The 21068-nt window shown below is 39.0% G+C and overlaps 2 protein-coding genes across 4 annotated transcripts in view; one reads left to right on the plus strand and one right to left on the minus strand.

The window, feature by feature from the left end:
* Positions 1–3340, plus strand: part of IARS2 (isoleucyl-tRNA synthetase 2, mitochondrial) — a 53715-nt gene extending 50375 nt beyond the window's left edge. Inside the window, exons 22-23 of the mRNA XM_004028424.5 lie at positions 797–941; positions 2793–3340. Coding sequence (XP_004028473.4) covers positions 797–941; positions 2793–2935 — 288 coding nt within the window. The 3' untranslated portion in view covers positions 2936–3340. The remainder of the gene's footprint in view (positions 1–796; positions 942–2792) is intronic.
* A 247-nt stretch (positions 3341–3587) lies between these two features.
* RAB3GAP2 (RAB3 GTPase activating non-catalytic protein subunit 2) overlaps positions 3588–21068 on the minus strand; it is a 121646-nt gene continuing 104165 nt past the window's right edge. For all 3 annotated transcript variants that reach the window (XM_063708243.1, XM_063708247.1, XM_063708250.1), the window contains exons 27-35: positions 20636–20702; positions 17812–17882; positions 14989–15024; positions 13400–13474; positions 12559–12777; positions 9243–9332; positions 8456–8677; positions 6883–7041; positions 3588–6686 (exon numbers count right to left, since the gene is read on the minus strand). In XM_063708243.1, the coding sequence (XP_063564313.1) occupies positions 6531–6686; positions 6883–7041; positions 8456–8677; positions 9243–9332; positions 12559–12777; positions 13400–13474; positions 14989–15024; positions 17812–17882; positions 20636–20702 (1095 nt within the window). In that variant the 3' untranslated portion in view covers positions 3588–6530. The remainder of the gene's footprint in view (positions 6687–6882; positions 7042–8455; positions 8678–9242; positions 9333–12558; positions 12778–13399; positions 13475–14988; positions 15025–17811; positions 17883–20635; positions 20703–21068) is intronic.

Here is a 21068-nt window from a genome sequence, read left to right on the forward strand (position 1 = left end):
TCAATTTTATTGGAAAAAATACCTTGGGATTTTCAAAAACATGAATGTATTTTCCTTAGGAATCATACCAAGTAGCTGTAAGATGGAGTCCTGGTTCTATCCATTACTAATTGCATAAACTTGTTAAAACCAAATTAATCTCTTTGAGTCTCTTATTTCTCATGGGCTTTAATTTTTAAAGGAATGTCTATGTTGGTTAGCTTACAAACTCACTTTGAAGATCAGAATTACAGAGAAAAATGTGTTCATCAGACAAATTCAGTCTACTTCATAAGTGTTCTGCGTATTGTTCAGATTGCCACTATCAGTATACATTACTAAAAGCGGGTACCTGTTGAGATAGTATTTTAGCCCCTCACCCAATGATACATGAAAAAAAAGAAAAAGGCTTTGAGGCTGACAGACCTGGGCTTGACCTGCAGTTCCACCACTTATGGGTTGAGAATCTTCGGCAAGTTAACCTCTCTTTGCTTGTTTCTTCATTTGTAAAGTGAGGATAATAAACACCATATAGGTTTTTTTTGTGTGTATGTATGTGACAATTAGAAATAAGAGACATCTTAGGATCTAGCAAAGTGAAGTGCCTGGCATTCTCAATAAATACTGTTGATGGAAATATTTAGTTAAAACCTTTTATGCTAATTAGGATTGATGCATTTAGTGATGTTTGCTCAGGATGCAATGGTATACCAGAAGGTTCCTCTCTAAACGTGAGATTTTATAGTGTTTCTTTTTATAACCTCAGTTTATGGTACAAATTTAACATAAACTGTAACTTTCACATGCTTCCTTCCAGATGCTGCAGTCTGAAGAGACTTCCAGCACCTCTCAGTTGAATGAATTAATGATGGCTTCTGAGTCAACTTTACTGGCTCAGGAACCACGAGAGATGACTGCAGATGTAATCGAGCTTAAAGGGAAATTCCTCATCAACTTAGAAGGTAAGAAGGAGGTGAAACTAACAAGTAACATCTGGAGAATTGAATAATTATAGGTCATCTCCAACTTTCCAGTGGACTGGGTTTATTCTAAAGGTAGATATATACTTGGAATACATCTTTCTATGGAAATAATACAAACAATTGCCAAGTTTCTAAGCCCGCTCTTAAAACTATCTTACCTGATGATCTTGGGAACTGAGGGCTAGTGACAGAAGAGGGAGAGAGATTTTCTTTCTGTCCTTTGAATAAATAATGGTCACTGTATATGAAGTTTATGTTAGGCTGACTTGCTCCCATTTCTCTTTTGTGTCCCCTTGCTTTGATACTTAGTACCCCAGTACTGGCCCAGTCCTGCCCACTGTTCCCCAGTATTGATTCTAAAATTTCCTATTATGTATACCCCGGATTAAAATATTTAGCCATTCTTGTGAGGGGTTAAGGAGGAAGTTTTATTGAGCTCATTCTAACAATGGTATCTCATAAGCAAGCATTTTGTCGATACTTGTTTTATAGAAGATTTTAAAAGTCAATCTGGTTCATCTTCATTGGTAGCGGTAGAGTTGCATTAATAAAGAAAAATAGGCTGGGCGCGGTGGCTCATGCCTGTAATCCCAGCACTTTGGGAGGCCGAGGCGGGCGGATCGTGAGGTCAGGAGATTGAGACCATCCTGGCTAACACGGTGAAACCCCGAATCTACTAAAAATACAAAAAAAATTAGCCAGGCGTGGCGGCGTGTGCCTGTAGTCCCATCTGCTGGGGAGGCTGGGGTGGGAGAATGGCGTGAACCCCGGAGGCGGAGCTTGCAGTGAGCTGAGATCACATCACTGCACTCCAGCCTGGGCGACAGAGCGAGACTCCGTCTCAAAAAAAAAAAAGAAAAAAAAAAGCAAGTATCTTGGCAAAGGTTATGCTGCTTGTGTTTTTCATAGCTTTTGGGTACCAGGAGATGGGAAGCTAACTTATAGGCATCAGTTCAAATTTGGGCTTGGCAGCATAGACCGTGTAGTAAAAGTTCTGGCTTAATTTACTTTGTGTAATTTTTTCTTTCGGACGGAATTTCGCTCGTCACCCAGGCTGGAGTGCAATGGCGCAATCTTGGTTTACCGCAACCTCCGCCTCCCAGATTCAAGCAATTCTCCTGCCTCAGCCTCCCAAGTGGCTGGGATTACGGGCGCCTGCCACCACACCCGGCCAATTTTTGTATTTTTAGTAGAGATGGGGTTTCACCATGTTGGCCAGGCTGGTCTTGAACTCCTGACCTCAGGTGATCCACCCGCCTCGGCATCCCAAAATGCTGGGATTACAGGCGTGAGCCACCGTGCCCGGCCATGTAATGTTCACATACTCTTTGTACAATGACTAGAAAATAATTTACTTTTATATTTTTATCAATCTGAGGTCTAAGAGTATTAATTGTGGAGATATTTTTGGTTCCTTTTGTCCCACGAGATATTTTGAGTGAGGACACTGTAGTTGTCACTATAATTTGACTTTTAAAAATTCTTAGTCAAGTATGTAGCTGGAGAGGCAGTGTCATTCATCAGAACTATACCCAGATTTAACAGCTAGAAAGTCTGCTCTGCCTGAGTAGATGTAGAACTCGGTGACTTGGGAGATGTCAGTTAATCTGAGAGTCACGGGGTCTCTAATTCCTCAGCTCTCTTCAGTTGTTGAGTTGTATGATCCCATTATCTTGGCTATATATGTAATGGGACAAATGGGGAAGTGTCTGACAAGCTTTACCAAGGCAGGACAAAAGACTGAAAAAGAAGCCTCTGCTAAACCAATTAAGAAACAGTGTTACAAGTTGAATGCCTATCAGAAATACTCTTCATGTATTTTTTTTATAGGTGGTGATATTCGTGAAGAGTCTTCCTATAAGGTAATTGTCATGCCGACTACGAAAGAAAAATGCCCTCGTTGTTGGAAGTATACAGCGGAGTCTTCAGATACACTGTGTCCTCGATGTGCAGAAGTTGTCAGTGGAAAATAGTATTAACAGCTCACTCGAGCAAGAACCCTCCTGACAGTACTGGCTAGAAGTTTGGATGGATTATTTACAATATAGGAAAGAAAGCCAAGATTTAGGTAATGAGTGGATGAGTAAATGGTGGAGGATGGGAGTCAAAATCAGAATTATAGAAGAAGTATTTCCTGTAACTATAGAAAGAATTATGTATATATACATGCAGAAATATATATGTGTGTGTGTGTATCTGTGGATGGATATATGTATATCTCTTCCTATATATATCCATAATGGACTTATTCAGAACATAGATATGTATTCAGCTTGTCTTCAAATATGGCCAAGCAGAAAATGTTTTATATTTTATAAATCTTTTGACTCTGTATTTCAATTCTATGATACTGAAAATAAAGGCATTCTGGAAAAATACTGACTGATGTTGGTGCAGAAGTTTTGAGTATCAAGTAAAAGAAGTATAGTTTTGAAAGGGAATGGCGGAGGCCTGTTTCCCTTAAGAGGTGAAGGGTCATTTCATTCTTCCCATTAGTGAACATCAACCTTTTCAGAATAGCTAGTTTTTGGGGTTGGATTAGAAAGAATACAATCAATCACCAAATTTGTTAAGAAAGGAAGAAATCTCTTAATAGTTATACTTATGAATGTTTAGGAAACAACATGAAAGCTGAAAATTTATTTCACTAATATACATAAGAAGTTCACAACAGTGAACAGACAGAAAATAGCAGTATATACAGAATTTCACTACTTACAGTACATTACAATAGAGAAAGCATTTTATAAACAAACAGTTCAGTATTGGATTAAAATCTTTTAAGGATGGCTAATTCTATTCAGCAGGAATCTAACTTCTAGATACCCAGCAAACCCATTCCTATCAGGGTGAGAGAGGGCTTTTGCTGTTGCTATAGTGTACTGTAAAAATATTTGTTCCTTATAAATGAAGTGGACCACAGCAACTTCTAAATGAACATTATATTCAGTGTAAGTCTCATATTATTAAATTTCAGATTTTTGACTTTTTAGATCGCAATTGTTTTTAAAAAGCAATTTAAATGTAACAGTGTTTACTTTGACCATAGATGAAGTTTTGTAATAAAAGGAAAACTTTTTTTTCTGTTTGCAAAAGTATGAAGCATTAAGAAGCATGGTGCTTTATATCTCTTTATCTACATTTACCCTGGCCCCTCTAGTTCTACATCTAAACAGAACCTATAATGTAGAAGTTATGATTATTTGAACACTTTGTTTTCCTTCAGCATTATACAATATAATTTAATAAGATAAAAATGCATATTTAATGTTTGTTAATGAAGAAAGTTGTGTGAGGGTGGGCATATATCTAGGAAAACACTACTGGTTACTGGCTTCTCCTCAATAACTACAAAGTACCACATACCTTTTGTTTCAGAAACCACCCATTCTACATTAAAATCTAATTCCTTTATCATCTATGGCTCTTTGTTATTATAGAATGTCTACATAGGTATTTGCCTTTCTTCCTATCAGATTTATTTATTTTAAAAGCCCTTGATAAGTAGTAAAATATTTAACTGCTTTTCTTAACCATACAAGTCAGAATTCGATTTTAAAATTCTATGAAAAATTTTAGGATAACAAATCTAACTAGAGACTTAATGATTTGTGTTAGGATTCTGTGAGCCATACTTCAGCTTCTTATTGTTCTCAGCAATCCCCAGATTTGATTGTCTGTTCTACCAGAGTAAGCTTAACCAGTTTTATTATCTAAAATGCTTAATAAGTGCCCCCTCCCTGCCAAGTGATGATGGAATTGAGGATTTATTCTTTAAAAATACCTATAACTCCAAGTTTCTTTGACTAGCCTCCTTAAGTTCATACTGCTACTTTCAGCATACTTGGAAAAATCACAGGAAGAACTAACCTCTTAGAACACATATAACAAGTGACTGTTAACACAGAGCCAGATATGTTTACAAGAATTCTAGGATGTGTGTGGCTGGGGCAGCGGAGACCCAAGCAGAGGCTGGGAGGTTGGACTAGCCCTTTCCAGTGCTGCTACTCTGTAAAATGTATGTCTCAATCAGACTCACAGGCCCCCATCCCAAATACTCAAGACATCTTAACCATTTATCTTGTAAGATTTTAAGTTTGATAGTTACTTAACAGTAATTACTAAATTTTAGCCAGTTAAATTCTTGTTTGGATGTGCTCTTTTAGCTCAAAAAACAGATTTGTTTTTCTTTTTATATCCCGGAAGGACATACTCCTCAACTTTGCATGATTACTATAGTTGGCTTCTTAAGGGGAAGTGAAGAAACAAACTTCTGTATCACAATGACTTACTATGAATAATAATTGTGATCCATGACAGATACCCATAATTACATTGTATGGCTACATTCTAAAAATATACCATAATAAATACTTGGTATTTGTAGAGCTCAAAGCACTCTTTTACAGAGTTTTGGTTAGTTTGGTTTTTTCTTTTTTTTTTTTCAAGACAGGGTCTTGCTATATTGCCCAGAATGGCCTCAAACTCCTGGGCTCAAGCGATCCTCCTCCAGCCTCCCGAGTAGCTATAGTTTGGTTTTAATCAGTAAATATTTATTTAGCACTTGGACTGCTCTAGGCACTATAGGGTACAAAATTAGTTGTATTTTATCCTCTCATCCCAGCTGTGAGGTAGGTTTGCTAAAGCTGTAATACCACTAAGCAGTTTTTTCAATACTGTTCCCAAGGACAGATAATATTAGCAAATCCCAGAAGCATTTCTAAACACTTGTAGGAAAAATAAAGTCGGACTTAAAATTTTTAGTATCTTTGCCTTTTTTTTTTTTAACATAAGTTTTACAAGATAATACATTTTTACAGTGACCTGATGTGAATACAACTTTGCAACTTGGCAAAAAGCAAATCTTAACTTACATTATAATTAATTTGCTGCATTTTACACACCTCTGATTCTCAATTTTGGCAAGTACAACAGGTTAAGGGTTCTATTTAGTGTCCCCTTCTGATGAATATGATGATCTTGAACCCATTCTTCCTCCTCAAGCACGGTCATCCTCCTCTGATGGCAACAGCAGAACCTCTGGGAAAGGAACCTTTCGGTATCCAGAACTCCCAGGTGGCAGCCCAGTGTGGGATTTGGAGCATGACAACAAAGGCATTTTCTCAACATTTACTAAAGGAGAGTGGGGTGTTCTATACGCAACTGATGGGGACTGTACATGAACACATTTAAATTGAATTACAACAACATTTTAGATAGGAAATATAGAATCTTATAAGAACATAATCTAAATTATAACCAATTTTAAATAGCAAAGTTTAACAATAAAGCTACTTAAGTGTTTGAATTAGAAATAAACAGTAAATCATCTGTATTAATTATAACAGAGTTGACATTTGTTTATATTTTATCTTCAGTATTAACCAAAGGAGTGGAATTTAGCCAGGGTTGCACTTTTTAAAAGTTGTATATACTTTTATTTATTTTACAAAAGGAAAAAAAAAAAGACATACTTTTCCCATAAAATTCCAGGTCTTACTATGTAAAATAACCATGCACTACTTCATGTTATAATCATAATTTTAGACTATTTCCAGTAGGTAAGTGTCATAAAGAAGGAAGAGATATGGCTTCCACAGCTTCAATGAGGTGTAAGGCTAGACCATATTGCCCATGTTTTTCTGGTAAAAGCTCAATTACTTTATTTACTAGTTTAGCTGTTGTTGCAATTGGCACTTCAGTGTTTTGAAGGTCCTGGGGGTCCTGCAAATGGGACACAAAAATAACCTATTATAGACAACTAAACAATAATTGTTACTGACTTAGGAGTTATTACATAAAAATGCTTTTCTTTGTAACTAGGTGAATTAAACTTGTCAAATTTTCTTCATAACCGTTATTAACTAGGCACTCAAGAAAACCAATGACCTTTTGCCTGATCTCATTCTATTGTACTGACCATTGCTTTCAGCCAAGTACACAGTGTGGGTGGAAGTCTGGCAAGCAGCTCCATTCCTTCTTTTGTCTGGGTGTGGAGAAGCGCATGAGCCAGCCTTTGCCCCGTCAGCACCAGCAGCTGAGAGGCAAGGACCTCTTTGTCATGAACCTGTAGAATGGCCTGAAGATAGGAACATGGAGAAATAATAGTCAGAGTGAGCAGATTTGTTTATTCTGTAGGAAAGGGGTTGCCAGTGAAGAGATTCTAGTTAATTTTTGAACTGTGGCCATTTATCTTTTGATTGTATACAACCAAAGATAAATCCAAATCCAACTTAGCATTTAAACCCAAATTTCTGTTCCTTGGTTAATTTTTTTTTCTCTCATCACCTAATCTTTCAATTCAATGTGGCTACTCAGTGTGCTGTTTTCAAACTTTTGGCAAATAAAAGGAGTTTCATGTCTTGTCTATTTGAAACTCTCTAATGGCTTTTTTTTGTTGTTTTTTGAGATGGAGTCTCACTCTGCCACCCAAGCTGGAGTGCAGTGGTGCAATCTCAGCTTACTGCAGCCTCCACCTCCTGGGTTCAAGCGATTCTCCTGCTTCAGCCTCCCAAGTAGCTGGGATTACAGGCACATGCCACCATGCCCAGCTAATTTTTTGTATTTTCAGTAGAGACAGGGTTTCACCATGTTGCCCAGGCTGGTCTTGAACTCCTGACCTCAAGTGATCCACCCACCTTGGCCTCCCAAAGTGCTAGGATTACAGGCGTGAGCCACCACGCCCAGCCCCTCTAATGGCTTCTGAATACACTTAGAATAACCATGGGCTCCGAGACCTAGGATAGGGCCATGGCCCGAGCCAGCCTCCCTGCCTCATGCCATACTTCTTTACTGCTTACTATGTTTGGTCAGCCATACCGGCCTTTCTAGTCCTGGACCTAGTCATTCTAGTCCCCACCTCAGGGCCTTTGTAATTCTTGTCTCAAGTACTGTTCCCCCAGTTTCTGAGTAGCTGGCTGCTGCTTCTCCCTGGGGGCTCGGTTCAAATGTCACCTTCTCTGACCACTCTACTGTAGTGGCTCCTGTTTATTCATATGATCCTGTTTCCTTTTTTTTTCATTTAAAAATAAATATTTTTTTCCTTTTTAGAGACGGGGTCTCGCTATATTGCCCAGATTGGTCTCAAGCTTCTGGGCTCAAGTGATCTGCCGCCTGAGCCTTCCACAGTGCTGGGATTACACGTGTGAGCCACAACACCCGGCCCTCTTTATTTTCTTCATAGCACTTATCATTCGATGAAAAATTTAGCATGCTTTTCTGCTCCTGCCAGCAGACTATCAAGTCCATGATGAAGGAACCTTGTCTGTTTTGTTTACTGCTATATCCCTCTGCGTAGGGCAGGCCTGGCACACTGTAGGAATTATTTGATTATAATTTTATGTTTTAAAAAATATTCTATTGTTCTATTTTTATACCTAGATGTTCTAACAAAAGGAAGAGCAAAAGGCTTCATTGGAAACTTTACTGATTCTTTATTCCAACTATCAATTTTATAACTTGAGCCCAATTAACATTCAAAGGGTCATGATTACCTCTTCTCCTAAGTGGTCAACTCCATAGTTGTATAGTTCCCCCACATAATGCCTTCTAACAACATCTTCACTAACTTGAAGGTGATGGGCTAAATCCACAGCTAGAGCTGGCCAATCTTGGTCTTTCCCAAAAGGAGTGGGTGTGGCCTCTTCTGTGGGATCTTTGACCTTTGTGGCTGAATGTTGGGCCTGGACAGCTGCACTGACAACTTTCAATAAGAACTTGAAAATGGAGAAAGAGATAGAGCAATGCATTGTTACTGTCTCATTTTAAAATACCTAAACCAAAGTATTGTTAGCTTTTCTGTCACTTATAGTGGCTTTTCCATTAAATTGTTTAGTTATCAAAAAAGGAACACATCATTTAAACAACTAGCTCTCAAGAATACTTTGAAAGTGGTCTTTTTTAAATATTATTATTACTATTTTTTATTATTATACTTTAAGTTCTAGGGTACATGTGCACAACGTGTAGGTTTGTTACATATGTATACATGTGCCATGTTGGTGTGCTGCACCCATTAAGTCATCATTTACATTAGGTATATCTCCTAATGCTATCCTTCCCCCTTCCCCCCACCCCACGACAGGCCCTGGTGTGTGATGTTCCCCACCCTGTGTCCAAGTGTTCTCATTGTTCAATTCCCACCTATGAGTGAGAACATGTGCTGTTTGGTTTTCTGTCCTTGCGATAGAAAGTGGTCATTCTTTTCAAAAGCCAGCTAGATTTTTCCCTTATGTTTTTTTTTCCAAGAGACAAAAACAAAATCCAATAGCTATAATTTACCTGTTGTCGTACAGAAATAAAATTTGGATCCATTTCCCCACTAGGTAATAACTGAATTGAAGTTAGGTCTTTGAAAAATGCATTTTTTCCCTAAAAAGAAAGAGAGCAAGAAAACTGATGAGTGTGGATTATTAAGGGGGGAGAGGGAGAAAGATTTGTTTAAAACTTAATAATAACTCATGGTTGAGTTTTATTTCTCCTTGAACAGTAAGATTTTAGAATTCTTTAATTTTTATAACAATTATCTAGTATGTAGTAGACAGCCTTTAAGATGAACCCCAGTGACCCCCTCCTCCTGGTATTCGTGTTTCCTATAGTCTCCTCTCCTTGCATGGAGGCTGATGACTTGCTTCTAGCAACAGAAGCAGGTAGAGGTGATACATGTTACTTCCAAGAGCACGTTCCAAAAGACTGCTTCTTCTGCCTTGAGGCACTCATATTCACTCTCACTTGTTCTGCAGGAAGCCAGGTTCCGTGTTGTCAGCTGCTGTATGGAGAGGCACATGTGGCATAACTGAATCTTGCCAACAATTGTGCTTGGAAGTGAATCACCCTGTCCCCATCCCAGTTGAGCTTTCAGATGCAGCACCTTAACTACAGCCTCATGAGAGACTAAGCCAGAGGCACCTAGATAAGGAGAACACAGATTACTGACCCACAACAACTGTGAGATAATAAATATTTGTTATTTTCAGCCAAGTTTTGGGATGATTTACTCCGCAGTAATAGCTAAGTAATACATATATGTACCCTGAATCCTTTTTTTTTTTTTTTTGAGACAGAGTCTCACTCTGTTGCCTAGGCTGGAGCACAGTGGCGTGATCTCAGCTCACTGCAGCCTCCACCTTCCTGATTCAAGTGATTCTCCCACCTCAGCCTCCCAAGTAGCTGGGACTACAGGCGTGTACTACCACGCCCAGGCTAATGTTTTTGTATTTTTAGTAGAGACGGGGTTTTCACCATATTGGCCAGGCAGGTCTCAAACTCCTGACCTCAGGTGATCTACCCGCCTCAGCCTCCCAAAGTGCTGGGATTACAGGCATGAGCCACCGCGCCCAGCCTCCGAATCCTTTTAAAAACACTTGTTGAATTGTTTAAAAACACCTTATTTAAAAGAACAGATGTGTGTCTAAAGAGTAAAAACAGAATATCAGGAAACAGGATTTTAGAAGTTCCTTGGAAGGAAATGTAATACAGAGCAAAGAGCATTGGCCTTTAAGTTGGAAGACCTGGGTCTAGTCCGAGGCTCACCACTTCCATCCAGGTTGCCTTGGGTAAATGACCCACAATCTTGGGTTACCGTTTCTTCTTCTGCAAGCAGGTCATCCTAGGTATCTTCCAATGTGCCTTCCATACCTAATCATCTGTGATTCTAGGTCATCTGTTGTGACTGCCAAGTAGATTAAAGCTACTCATCCTTTAGTGATAAGAAAAACCGGACTTACAGGGCAACCCATGACATTTTGGACATCACTGAGAGAAGTATTTAAAGATTTAGCACACACTCACAATCTGTTACTCGATAGTTCCACCTGGTGGTCCTAGCTATAGCATCTATAATAGCACCACTTATTATTTACTACATTCCAGATGCTGCTAAGTACTTCATGTTGAATACAAGGAACCCTTACAACAACCATGAGGCTGGCGCTAGAGTCACTGCTACTTTCTGAATGAGAAAACTGAGAGTAAGAAAATCTAAATAATTCTAGTTAGCAAATGGTAGCACCGGGATTGTTTTCACTAGCCACTCAACCATACTAGCTCTCTGCAGATGAGTGTCACCCAGCTGTCTCAGGTAGTCTTGGCCATGACATGGGTTGAAACTAAACATTATTGTGCTAATCCAATTCTGGATGTGTTCTGGTTTCACAAAGGCCTTTTCTGATGGGAATACTGAGCTGGGCACTTTATTTTGGTATTGCTTTCTCTTTTTTAACTTTTAAGTACTCTTATCGTTTATATTCTCAAAGATATACTAACTCATTCCAAATCTATACTTTTTTTTTTTTTTGAGACAGAGTCTCACTCTGTGGCCCAGGCTGACGTGCAGTGGTGTGATCTTGGCTCACTGCAACCTCTGCCTCCTGGGTTCAAGCGATTATCCTGCCTCAGCCTCCCAAGTAGCTGGGACTACAGGCACACACCACCATGCCTGGCTAGTTTTTGTGTTTTTACTAGTGACAGGGTTTCACCATGTTGGCCAGGCTGGTCTCGAACTCCTGACCTCAAGTGATCTGCCCACCTTGGCTTCCCAAAGTGCTGGGATTACAGGTGTGAGCCACCACGCCTGTCCGGGAGTCTCTCATTTAAGGGTGAAATAATAAACCCACTTTCCCACAAGCCTAAGCTGTGTTCTCTAGCCCAGCTTCTATCAGTAAAAAGCTAAGTAATAATGTTGACGTTTTTATCTCCAACAGTTTGTGTCCTGTCTCTCAAAATTTGACATCTGCGTGGGGAAGGAAAGGATTTTACTATCCACTGCATCTAAACTGTGAAGGTTACAATAGAATATGTAAAAACATATTCTACTCACAATTTTGGACTTGATCCTGCAGAGGAACCAAAAAAATCTTAGGTATAGAACTAATACAATTAAACCTGTCTCTTAGGAAGACAGCTCTTGCAGCATGGGACTGGAGAGAGAGAAACTGGAGGCAGGGTGATTAAGAAAGGGCTGTTGTAGTAGCCGAGGGAAAGATGATTATGCCTGAACTAGGGGTATAGTCATGGAGAGAAATGGACAGGCATGATCTATGGCAGAATTTACAAGAATGAATTTACAATGAAGAAAATTGGCTTGAAGTAAGGAATTGGTGAGATAACTTCAAAGTTTCTAGTTTTTGCCAGGGCAAAAATGATGACATCGTTAATAAAATAACCAAGTCAGGGAATTCAGAAGGAACAGCAAATTTAGGTTAGGGGCAGGATGTGGGTATTGGTTTGCAGATATATTTTAGATATGAGGTGTCTGAAGTCCTATAAGACACTCAAAGAGAGAAGTTCAATAGAAATGAATGCCTCAAACTCTAGGGATTGGTCAGGCCTAGAGATATATAAGAGGGAGAAAATGAGTCTGTCCAGGAATAATATGGGGAATGAGAAGAGCAGACAGCTGACAGGGCAAAACTCCAAGGGGAGCAGTACAGAACGTAAATAAAAAGAACAGAATCAGGCAGGGAATGAGGGAGTTGGAACCTCACACCAAATTATACCAGTCACAAAAGTACTGGACAGCTTCTATTAAATATGAAAATCCATGTGTCTGCTAAGCCTGCAACTCCAAAATAGCTCTGAAATCCTGTGAGGTACTTACCTTACTGTCAAAAAGTGAAAGTGGCTTCACGGTCTTCAGAGAAAACCTCATGACTGCATACAAGATGGAGCACAGGATGGAGTGGTGCTCCACCAGTGGGTAGTGGATGTGCTTCTGTTCAAGGGCCAGTTCCACTATGGAGATTGGTCCTTCCACGGAGAGCCACGCATCCTCAGTATCCAGCACAGGCACCTGTATTTCATCCCTGCTAACATCTGCCTAAGGGTTTTGAGAATGGAGGACCGTGTTCAGTAATGGAAAAATAATATCTTACAAATATCCCAATGAGTTTATTAGCAGCAAAGTGCAAATTCATACTGCACACTGTCCCAAATTGTAATAAAAAAACACAAAGTCTAATTTCAATAAGAATTTAATAAGAAAACATCACTACCTTCTGGGCTCAAGTCAAAATTTAGAAATGAATGAATGAAAAACAACCTCATTAAAATAGTCATTTATTAAATGCAATGGTTTGCAGAATATGTAATATCTTTTTTTTTTTTTTTTTTTTTTTTGAGACGGAGTCTCGCTCTGTCGCCCAGGCTGGAGTGCAGTGGTGCAATCTCGGCTCACTGCAAGCTCTGCCTCCCAGGTTCACGCCATTCTCCTGGCTCAGCCTCCCGAGTAGCTGGGACTACAGGCGCCCGCCACTGCGCCCGGCTAATTTTTTGTATTTTTTAGTAGAGATGGGGTTTCACCGTAGTCTCGATCTCCTGACCTCGTGATCCGCCCACCTCGGCCTCCCAAAGTGCTGGGATTACAGGCGTGAGCCACCGCGCCCGGCCAGAATATGTAATATCTTAGGAGCAGTTCAGAATGAAAAATACACCTCTTTTACCTCCATTAAGATCTGAAGAAGATCCAAACAGGAGCCGAGGAAAGATGTCATTGCTGTGTCACTCATTCCCACATCCTGTTTTTTAAAAAGGAACGTAATTAGGCCCTGCAGGAAAACTGCTATAGTTACTATCAGCCAAACAAGAACCAGGATACAATACACCGGTTCAGCTGACTTTCCACACTGAATAGACAGGCAAGAATTTGAAAGTCAAGGCATTAGCATATTTAAGTTCCTTCTTTTAGATTTACTGTCAACCAATTTTAAAGTCAAGCTTTACAAAGTGGTATAAATATTGACTTTTAAAAAGTAGTGTTCTTTGTGTACTGTAAAGAAACAGCCTCATTAGTTACTATAGATGGTGGCACTTCTGAGCTCACTGTTCAGCTTGCTAAGGCATCTGGTAGCCAAATAATCGTGGTAGATGGAAGATACACACATGAGAATCTAACCTGAAAAGTTCCAAGAAAACAGCCTGGTCTGCTTTCCGAGTGTCTTTTAGAGACTGAACCCGACCCTCTGAGCAAAACTAGAATCCTCAAGCTTGAGAACTAAATACCGGATTGATGCTGTGAGCAACAGACGATCCTCAATGACTCCTTTAAAGGGCTTGTCCAAGGGACCACTGCATTTGTGTATAATCATTTTTTTTTTTTTTTTTTGAGACAGAGTTTCATTCTTGTTGCCCAGGCTGGAGTACAGAGGCACGATCTCGGCTCACTGCAACCTCCACCTCCCAGGTTCAAGCTATTATCCTGCCTCAGCCTCCTGAGTAGCTGGGATTACAGGCACCCACCACCATGCCTGGCTAGTTTTTCTATTTTTAGTAGAGATGGGGTTTCACCTTGTTGGTCAGGCTGGTCTCAAACTCCTGACCTCAGGTGATCCACCGGCCTCGCCTTTCCAAAGTGCTAGGATTACAGGCGTGAGCCACCGCGCCCTGCCATATAATCTTTTTAAAACCAACAATCTATAATTTCCTCACATCCCCAAAGCAAATAATTCAGTGTTTGTGGGTACATGCACACACACATGCACGCACACACACGTACACACTCTAGTCATACAACCATTCTCAAGAACACATGAGAAAAAGTCTTCAACAATGGAAGCTAGTACTATTAACTTCTTGGGTCAAATACAAGTCCCATATCCATGGATTAGAATATTAGTTAAGACTAATGTTGTATTTGTATACTTATGTTATTATATATATCATATATATAGGTAGATCAAATTAACTACTTCATTTGAACCTGCTTCAATTTGATGTTGGATGCTTCTATTATAAATGTCTAATCGGAATATGCAGCAATGGTAGCATGTTATCCTGTTCACAGTTCAAAGCTGAACAACATCTTATAAAAACCTAGTTTAACATGCTATCTAACAATCTGGAAAAGTAAATTAAAATTGGCCATAGTTCATGACCAGTTTCCTTAATGCAGTATTCTCTTTTCATTTTTCTTATCTCCTTCTGATACGTCATCACAATGATAAAAGGCAAAGTTCACCTATACAGTTAATAAAGTACTACATAAAAGTGTGGAATTAACAACCATAATTCTAGCTATGGGAGATTCACTTACCCTTCGGCATAACCTATCCTTTGGTGATTTTCCAACCTAAAATAAAAAGATAAAATGTTGTAACATTTAATAATTTAAATAAAAAGACATTACTATGGCACAAATAATAAAAAGTAACCGAATTTAAAAACCATAAATGGAGCTATAAATAAATGTGACAGCCTCATTAATTAGCTGTTGGCTCTACCAACAGTAGATGCAATTAAATTTGTGGTGAAACTTAATCTCACACTGGGCTCAAGAATAATCCTTTTCAAATATAAATTACATATTTCTGAACTATTAAATAAGTAAAAACTCTAAAAATCTGGCCCTCACTTTGTACAGTCAAATAACTGTGTTGCCTAAAAACCCAGAGCCTGGGCTGGGTGTGGTAGTTCATGCCTGTAATCCTAGCACTCGGGAGGCCAAGGTGGGCCGACCACTTGAGGTCAGGAGTTTGAGACCAGCCTCGCCAACATGGTGAAACCCCATCTCTACTAAAAATACAAAAATTAGCTGGGCGTGGTGGTGTGCACCTGTAGTCCTAGCTACTCGGGAGGCTGAGGCAGGGGAATCACTTGAACCCAGGAGGTGGAGGTTGCGGTGAGCCAAGATTGTGCCACTGCACTCCAGCCTGGGCAACAGAGTGAGACTCCATCCCACTCCCACCAAAGAAAAACTAAAAAAAGAACCCAGAGCCTAATTCAGGGCTACTAATCAAGAACACCTAAGAATTCAGCTTGTTGATAAAGACACAATTGTTTGAAATAGAAAGAAAGGAAAACCACTCTAAAGCACATGGGAGTTATATTCCTAGCCCAGAAAAATTTCCTTACGCAATAAGTACTTATTAAGATTCCACTGTATATGTCTACAGTGTAATAAGTGGGAGGTAAAAGTTCTGCCCTCAGAAATACTACTTGATAAGAGAGGAAACTCACAGGAGACACTGGAGAAAAATGTCACCTCACTACCACTTGCTGGGATTACTGCAACAGCCTTGGAACAACCAAGATCAGCTGACCCCAGTCCCAAGATATTTTGTCTGTTGCCAGAATCATCTTTTTAAACACAAATTTGAATATATAATTCCTCTGCTTAGAATTGCCCCAGTGTCTTCAATATAAAATAATAGCTACCATTTACTGAGCCCTTACCCCATGTGCCAGACCCTGTGCTAAGCTTACACATACTACTAGAAAATCCAAATTCACAGCCTGCACAGGAATTTCTTCATCTTAGCTTTTCTTTTCTTCTAATATAGCCTATGTTCCAGCCATCCTAAGCTACTTCTAGTTCTCTGAATCCAACAAGTGCCTCATATCTCCAGGACTGCTGGGATACACTTTCCTCTCACCTACTTTTTACTGGTATATATATAGGCATCCACCAAAATTTAAGTCAGAAGCCTTCCCCTTGTTTTGTTATTTATTTCCTCCTCTTCTGAGCTCCAAACACTCCCTATTGTCTGTTTACCTGGTGTTCAAACTATGAGCTCTTTGAGGGCCAGGACCGTAACTTCCATTGGTTCAACCACAGAACCTAGCATAGTCTTGGCACATGAGAGATAACACATTATAATAAAGACTTATCCAATCACAAATTTCCTACTTCCTGGTTTAGGACTATTTCCGCCCCAAAGTAGTGAAGATCAAAAGTGATTGTGGATGTGAGAATGCTCTGAAACTACAAATTGTAACACACATAAATTACATTTTACTGTTATTCTCTCAAAAGACGAGGGGGTAAGAGGTGAAGTTGAATAGGAGAACAACATCATAAAGGCCAAAAGATGCAAGTTCCAAGAAAGAAGCTAATCAGTCAAGGAAGATGAGCACAGAGGAAAGAATGGTTAGATTTAACTAGAAAAATGTTATCAGTAACATCAAAGAGAGTAATTTCAAGGGAAGCAGTGGCCTAAAGTTGGGTCTTGGCTGTGGTGCTATTCATGATGCAGGAATGACTGTGACTATACATTTAAAAGAATATGTTATCTTTACAGTGGTAACTCTCTTAGCATCCACTCATCTGATGCTACACTAATCTACATTGTTGAGTGGCCTGTAAAACACACTAACTAGTGCCCCTGGCCACTCAGCTGGAGGCTAGGCTGGTACTGTCGGCATGCTAGCAGCTTCTGCTCCCACCAGTTGAGTTCTATGCTTATATGTTATGCTTGTTCCCAAAGCTACTCATGCTGGTTGTAGATGTCACTGTAATTATGTAATTTAATTCCATAACTGATGAAATATGAATGAGAAAAAAAGGGGAGTTATTTACATGAATGCTATGTTGAATGCTTTGCAAAGATTTATGGAGGAGAATAACTGCTAGGTCTTTTGGATTAGATACAGAGGGAACAACTATAAAAATTATAGAAATCTAAAGGTTTTGGACTCAGATTACAAAACAACTTAAAAAAAAATAAGATCTAGCCATGATAGGCAATACATTATGGGTGAGGTTTACACAAGAAAACCAAAGGAGAATGCAATCAACTCCATTCAAAGAAAATATCTTGGCCTTACATCAAAGATTGGTAAGTGTAAATTTGTACACTTTAATTTAAAATAAAATGCAAATCCTTGCTTGAATCAACTACCAGTCCTAATCTCTTTAGTTAAGAGGCTTTTATAATATATTAGTCTCTTTATGAGGATTTAGAGTCCTTCTTTATGTCATTAAAATGCCAGTACTGGGCATTACATTTAACTGAGTATGAGTAAAATCTAATTATCAAATTAAAAATAGTCTAACAAAGCCTAATGTGAACAATCTTTCTAATATTAGTCAATTAAGAGAACCAAATAAATAAGAAGTCAATACAAGAAACTACCTTACCTTATCCATTAAGTATGTAGCAGCAGAAAATCTTTTAACTAAGAACGTATTCCACATCATCAGTGCAATGCCTAGATAGCAAGTAAAAGTAGTAAATAGAATGCTTATATAGTCTCACTTTTTTTTTTTTTTTTTTTTTTTTTTGAGACGGAGTCTCGCTCTGTCGCCCAGGCTGGAGTGCAGTGGCGCGATCTCGGCTCACTGCAAGCTCTGCCTCCCGGGTTCACGCCATTCTCCTGCCTCAGCCTCCCGCGTAGCTGGGACTACAGGCGCCCGCCACCACACCCGGCTAATTTTTTGTATTTTTTAGTAGAGATGGGGTTTCACTGTGTTAGCCAGGATGGTCTCGATCTCCTGACCTCGTGATCCACCCGCCTCGGCCTCCCAAAGTGCTGGGATTACAGGCGTGAGCCACCGCGCCCGGCCAGTCTCACTTTTATTACACATAAATTACTGTCTTTCTTAAGCTTATTAAACTATATAGACTATTTTGATTTCATTTTTTATATCTTATGTAATAGTTATAAAGTTCATGAAATCTTTAATTTCATTTAAAATCTGATTTAATAAAAATCAGAACTAGGCTGTATAAGAGTATGTCTAAATTGCCACTAAGCATGAAGAAAAGAGTCACATCATTAGTTATGAGAGAAATACAATGTCACAGTGAGACAGCATTACATAACCACCAAAAAGGCTAAGAACAATTTTTAAATTATAATACCAAGTATTAGTGAGGATATGGAACAAATGGAACACTCATGCATTACTGGTGGTATAATAATTTGGTAAAACCACAGGGAAAACTGCTGGGTGGTAGCTACTGAAGCTAAACATGTGTCTGCTCTATCACCCGACAATTCTGCTGGGTATATACACTAGAGAAATGAATACAGAACATATGTATGAGATTGTTGGGAACAGTTTTATTCCCAACAGCCAAACACTAGAAACAATCCCAATGTCTGTCAATTGATTTTTTTCACATATAACTACAAACTAAAGTATGTAGTTATATAAAAAAGTATTAAAAACAAAATATATAAAAAACAAACAAACAAACAAACAAACCAGGCTGGGCAACATGGCCAGAACCCATCCCTATGAAAAAATGTTTAAAAAATTAGGCATGGTGGTACATGGCTATAGTCGCACTCGGAGGCTGAGGTGATAGCATAGCTTGAGCTCAGGAGTTCAAGATTATTGTGAGCTATGTGTGCCACTATACTCCAACTGGGGTAACAAAGCAAGACCCTGTCACTACTCATTGAGCTGTGGCATTAACATTAAATTTCTGAAACAGTTGTCAATTAGGCAATGCAAACATGGCATTTCACATGCTATTATTACTACCCTTGTAGCTGAGTCTGTCTATGAGTAAGGCCCCTCACAGGCTATGAGAAGCCAGGAACCCTATTCGATGGGTAAAGGTACAAACAGGTAAAGGCCTGACTTGAAGAAATACTAGTCTGAAGTCAGTTAGTAACTTAAATTTTTTTTTTTTTTTTTTGAGACGGAGTCTCACTCTCTCTCCCAGGCTGGAGTGCAGTGGAGCGATCTCTGCTCACTGCAAGCTCCGCCTCCCAGGTTCAGGCCATTCTCCTGCCTCAGCCTCCCGAGTAGCTGGGACTACAGGCACCTGCCACCATGCCCAGCTAATTTTTTATATTTTTAGTAGAGACGGGGTTTCACCATGTTAGCCAGGATGGTCTCGATCTCCTGACCTCGTGATCCGCCCGCCTCAACCTCCCAAAGTGTTGGGATTACAGGCGTGAGCCACTGCGCCTGGCAGTCAGAATAATCTAAACATGATATTTTCTAAATCAGTCAAGGTAAATATATAAATACATATATATATATATATATATATATTTTGGATGAAGGTAAGATCTAAGAGATGAATAAGTAATTTTCAAGTTCTCTTCAAGTAAAATGGGATATTTTACAATTTCTGCAACTGGATTTCATGTCACCTGCAAGCATGTGATAGAGGTGAAAAATACATAGCTTCTCTAGAATTTATTACAGAGACATAAGGTGATATCTCCTCTTACCCAGCCTAACACCAAGTCTCATCATTTACTAAGGTTACTAACTAGCTTAGTGCTGATATCCTCAATTCCTATAATGAAACCCATCTATCTATTAAATGGAATCTGTTTACAAGTTCAATATTTTTTCAAGGAGGCATCAGTAGTTGCCAAGGTCTGGCAGCTAATGGAGAATATTCACATCCATTATAAGACGCACAAGATAGTTGCTACAGTCTAATCTTATTAGGCTTTTGGCTACCAAGATTTTTTATTAAGAATTACAGTCCTGAGAAATCCATCCCTCTTTCCTTCACTATCTGTGAAGGGTGTAATGAGCAGCTGTTCTGCATCTATCATTGATTCCCTCTTTCCTTGGAAAGCTAGATGCAGAACAGCTGCCTTCATTACACTCAGGGATAGTAGTCAGCTTGGGGAACAGAAGTGGTGATTACTATCAGTTGTTTTGCCCCTTTATAAATAGCACTTTTCCAAGTAGTTAAAATGGCCAGTACTGTTTTTTTTTTGTTTTGTTTTTTGTTTTTTTTTTTTTTAGAGACAGGGTCTCACTCTGTCACCCAGGCTGGATGCAGTGGTGTGATCATAGCTCACTGCAGCCTTGAACTACTGGGCTCAAGAGACCCTTGCACCTCAGCCAATACACAGTAATATGTTAGGCTGCAGGATAATCAAATAAAAATTTAATATGTTGTAAATCTTTAAATTCACATCCTGTTAAATCAGGAAGCCTCTTTTAGATCAACCAGTGATGTTTCTAACATCTGTTTACTTACCATTTTGAACATGTCCATTAAATATGTGCTTCAAGTGTTCTATTGACCTAACAAAAAAACGTGCTTCCTTACATACAGGGAGAAAAAAAAGAGAAAGAAAAAGAGGTATCATTTAATAGGTTTTACCATTATCAATGGAGACTTCTTACATAAATTTCTGCATAAAACCACCTAAGAATGTTGCAATAATAACATGAAATTATTGGGTAAGAAATAACTTTTGATAAACTGTCCCTCTTCAACTCACATTACCTATACAATAATTAATTCACAGAAGCTCCTCGGTCATATGGGCTAACATCTGGATTCAAATTTGCTGTGATTTGAACATCATAGCAATATTCTCTCCAATAAATATTTGAATTTCATACAGATTTAAAAACAATAAGCTTACTTTTGTAGATACTATTCATTCATTCATCATTCAACAAAT

The sequence above is a fragment of the Gorilla gorilla genome, chromosome 1 (assembly GCF_029281585.2).
Source record: "Gorilla gorilla gorilla isolate KB3781 chromosome 1, NHGRI_mGorGor1-v2.1_pri, whole genome shotgun sequence".
NCBI lineage: Eukaryota > Metazoa > Chordata > Mammalia > Primates > Hominidae > Gorilla > Gorilla gorilla.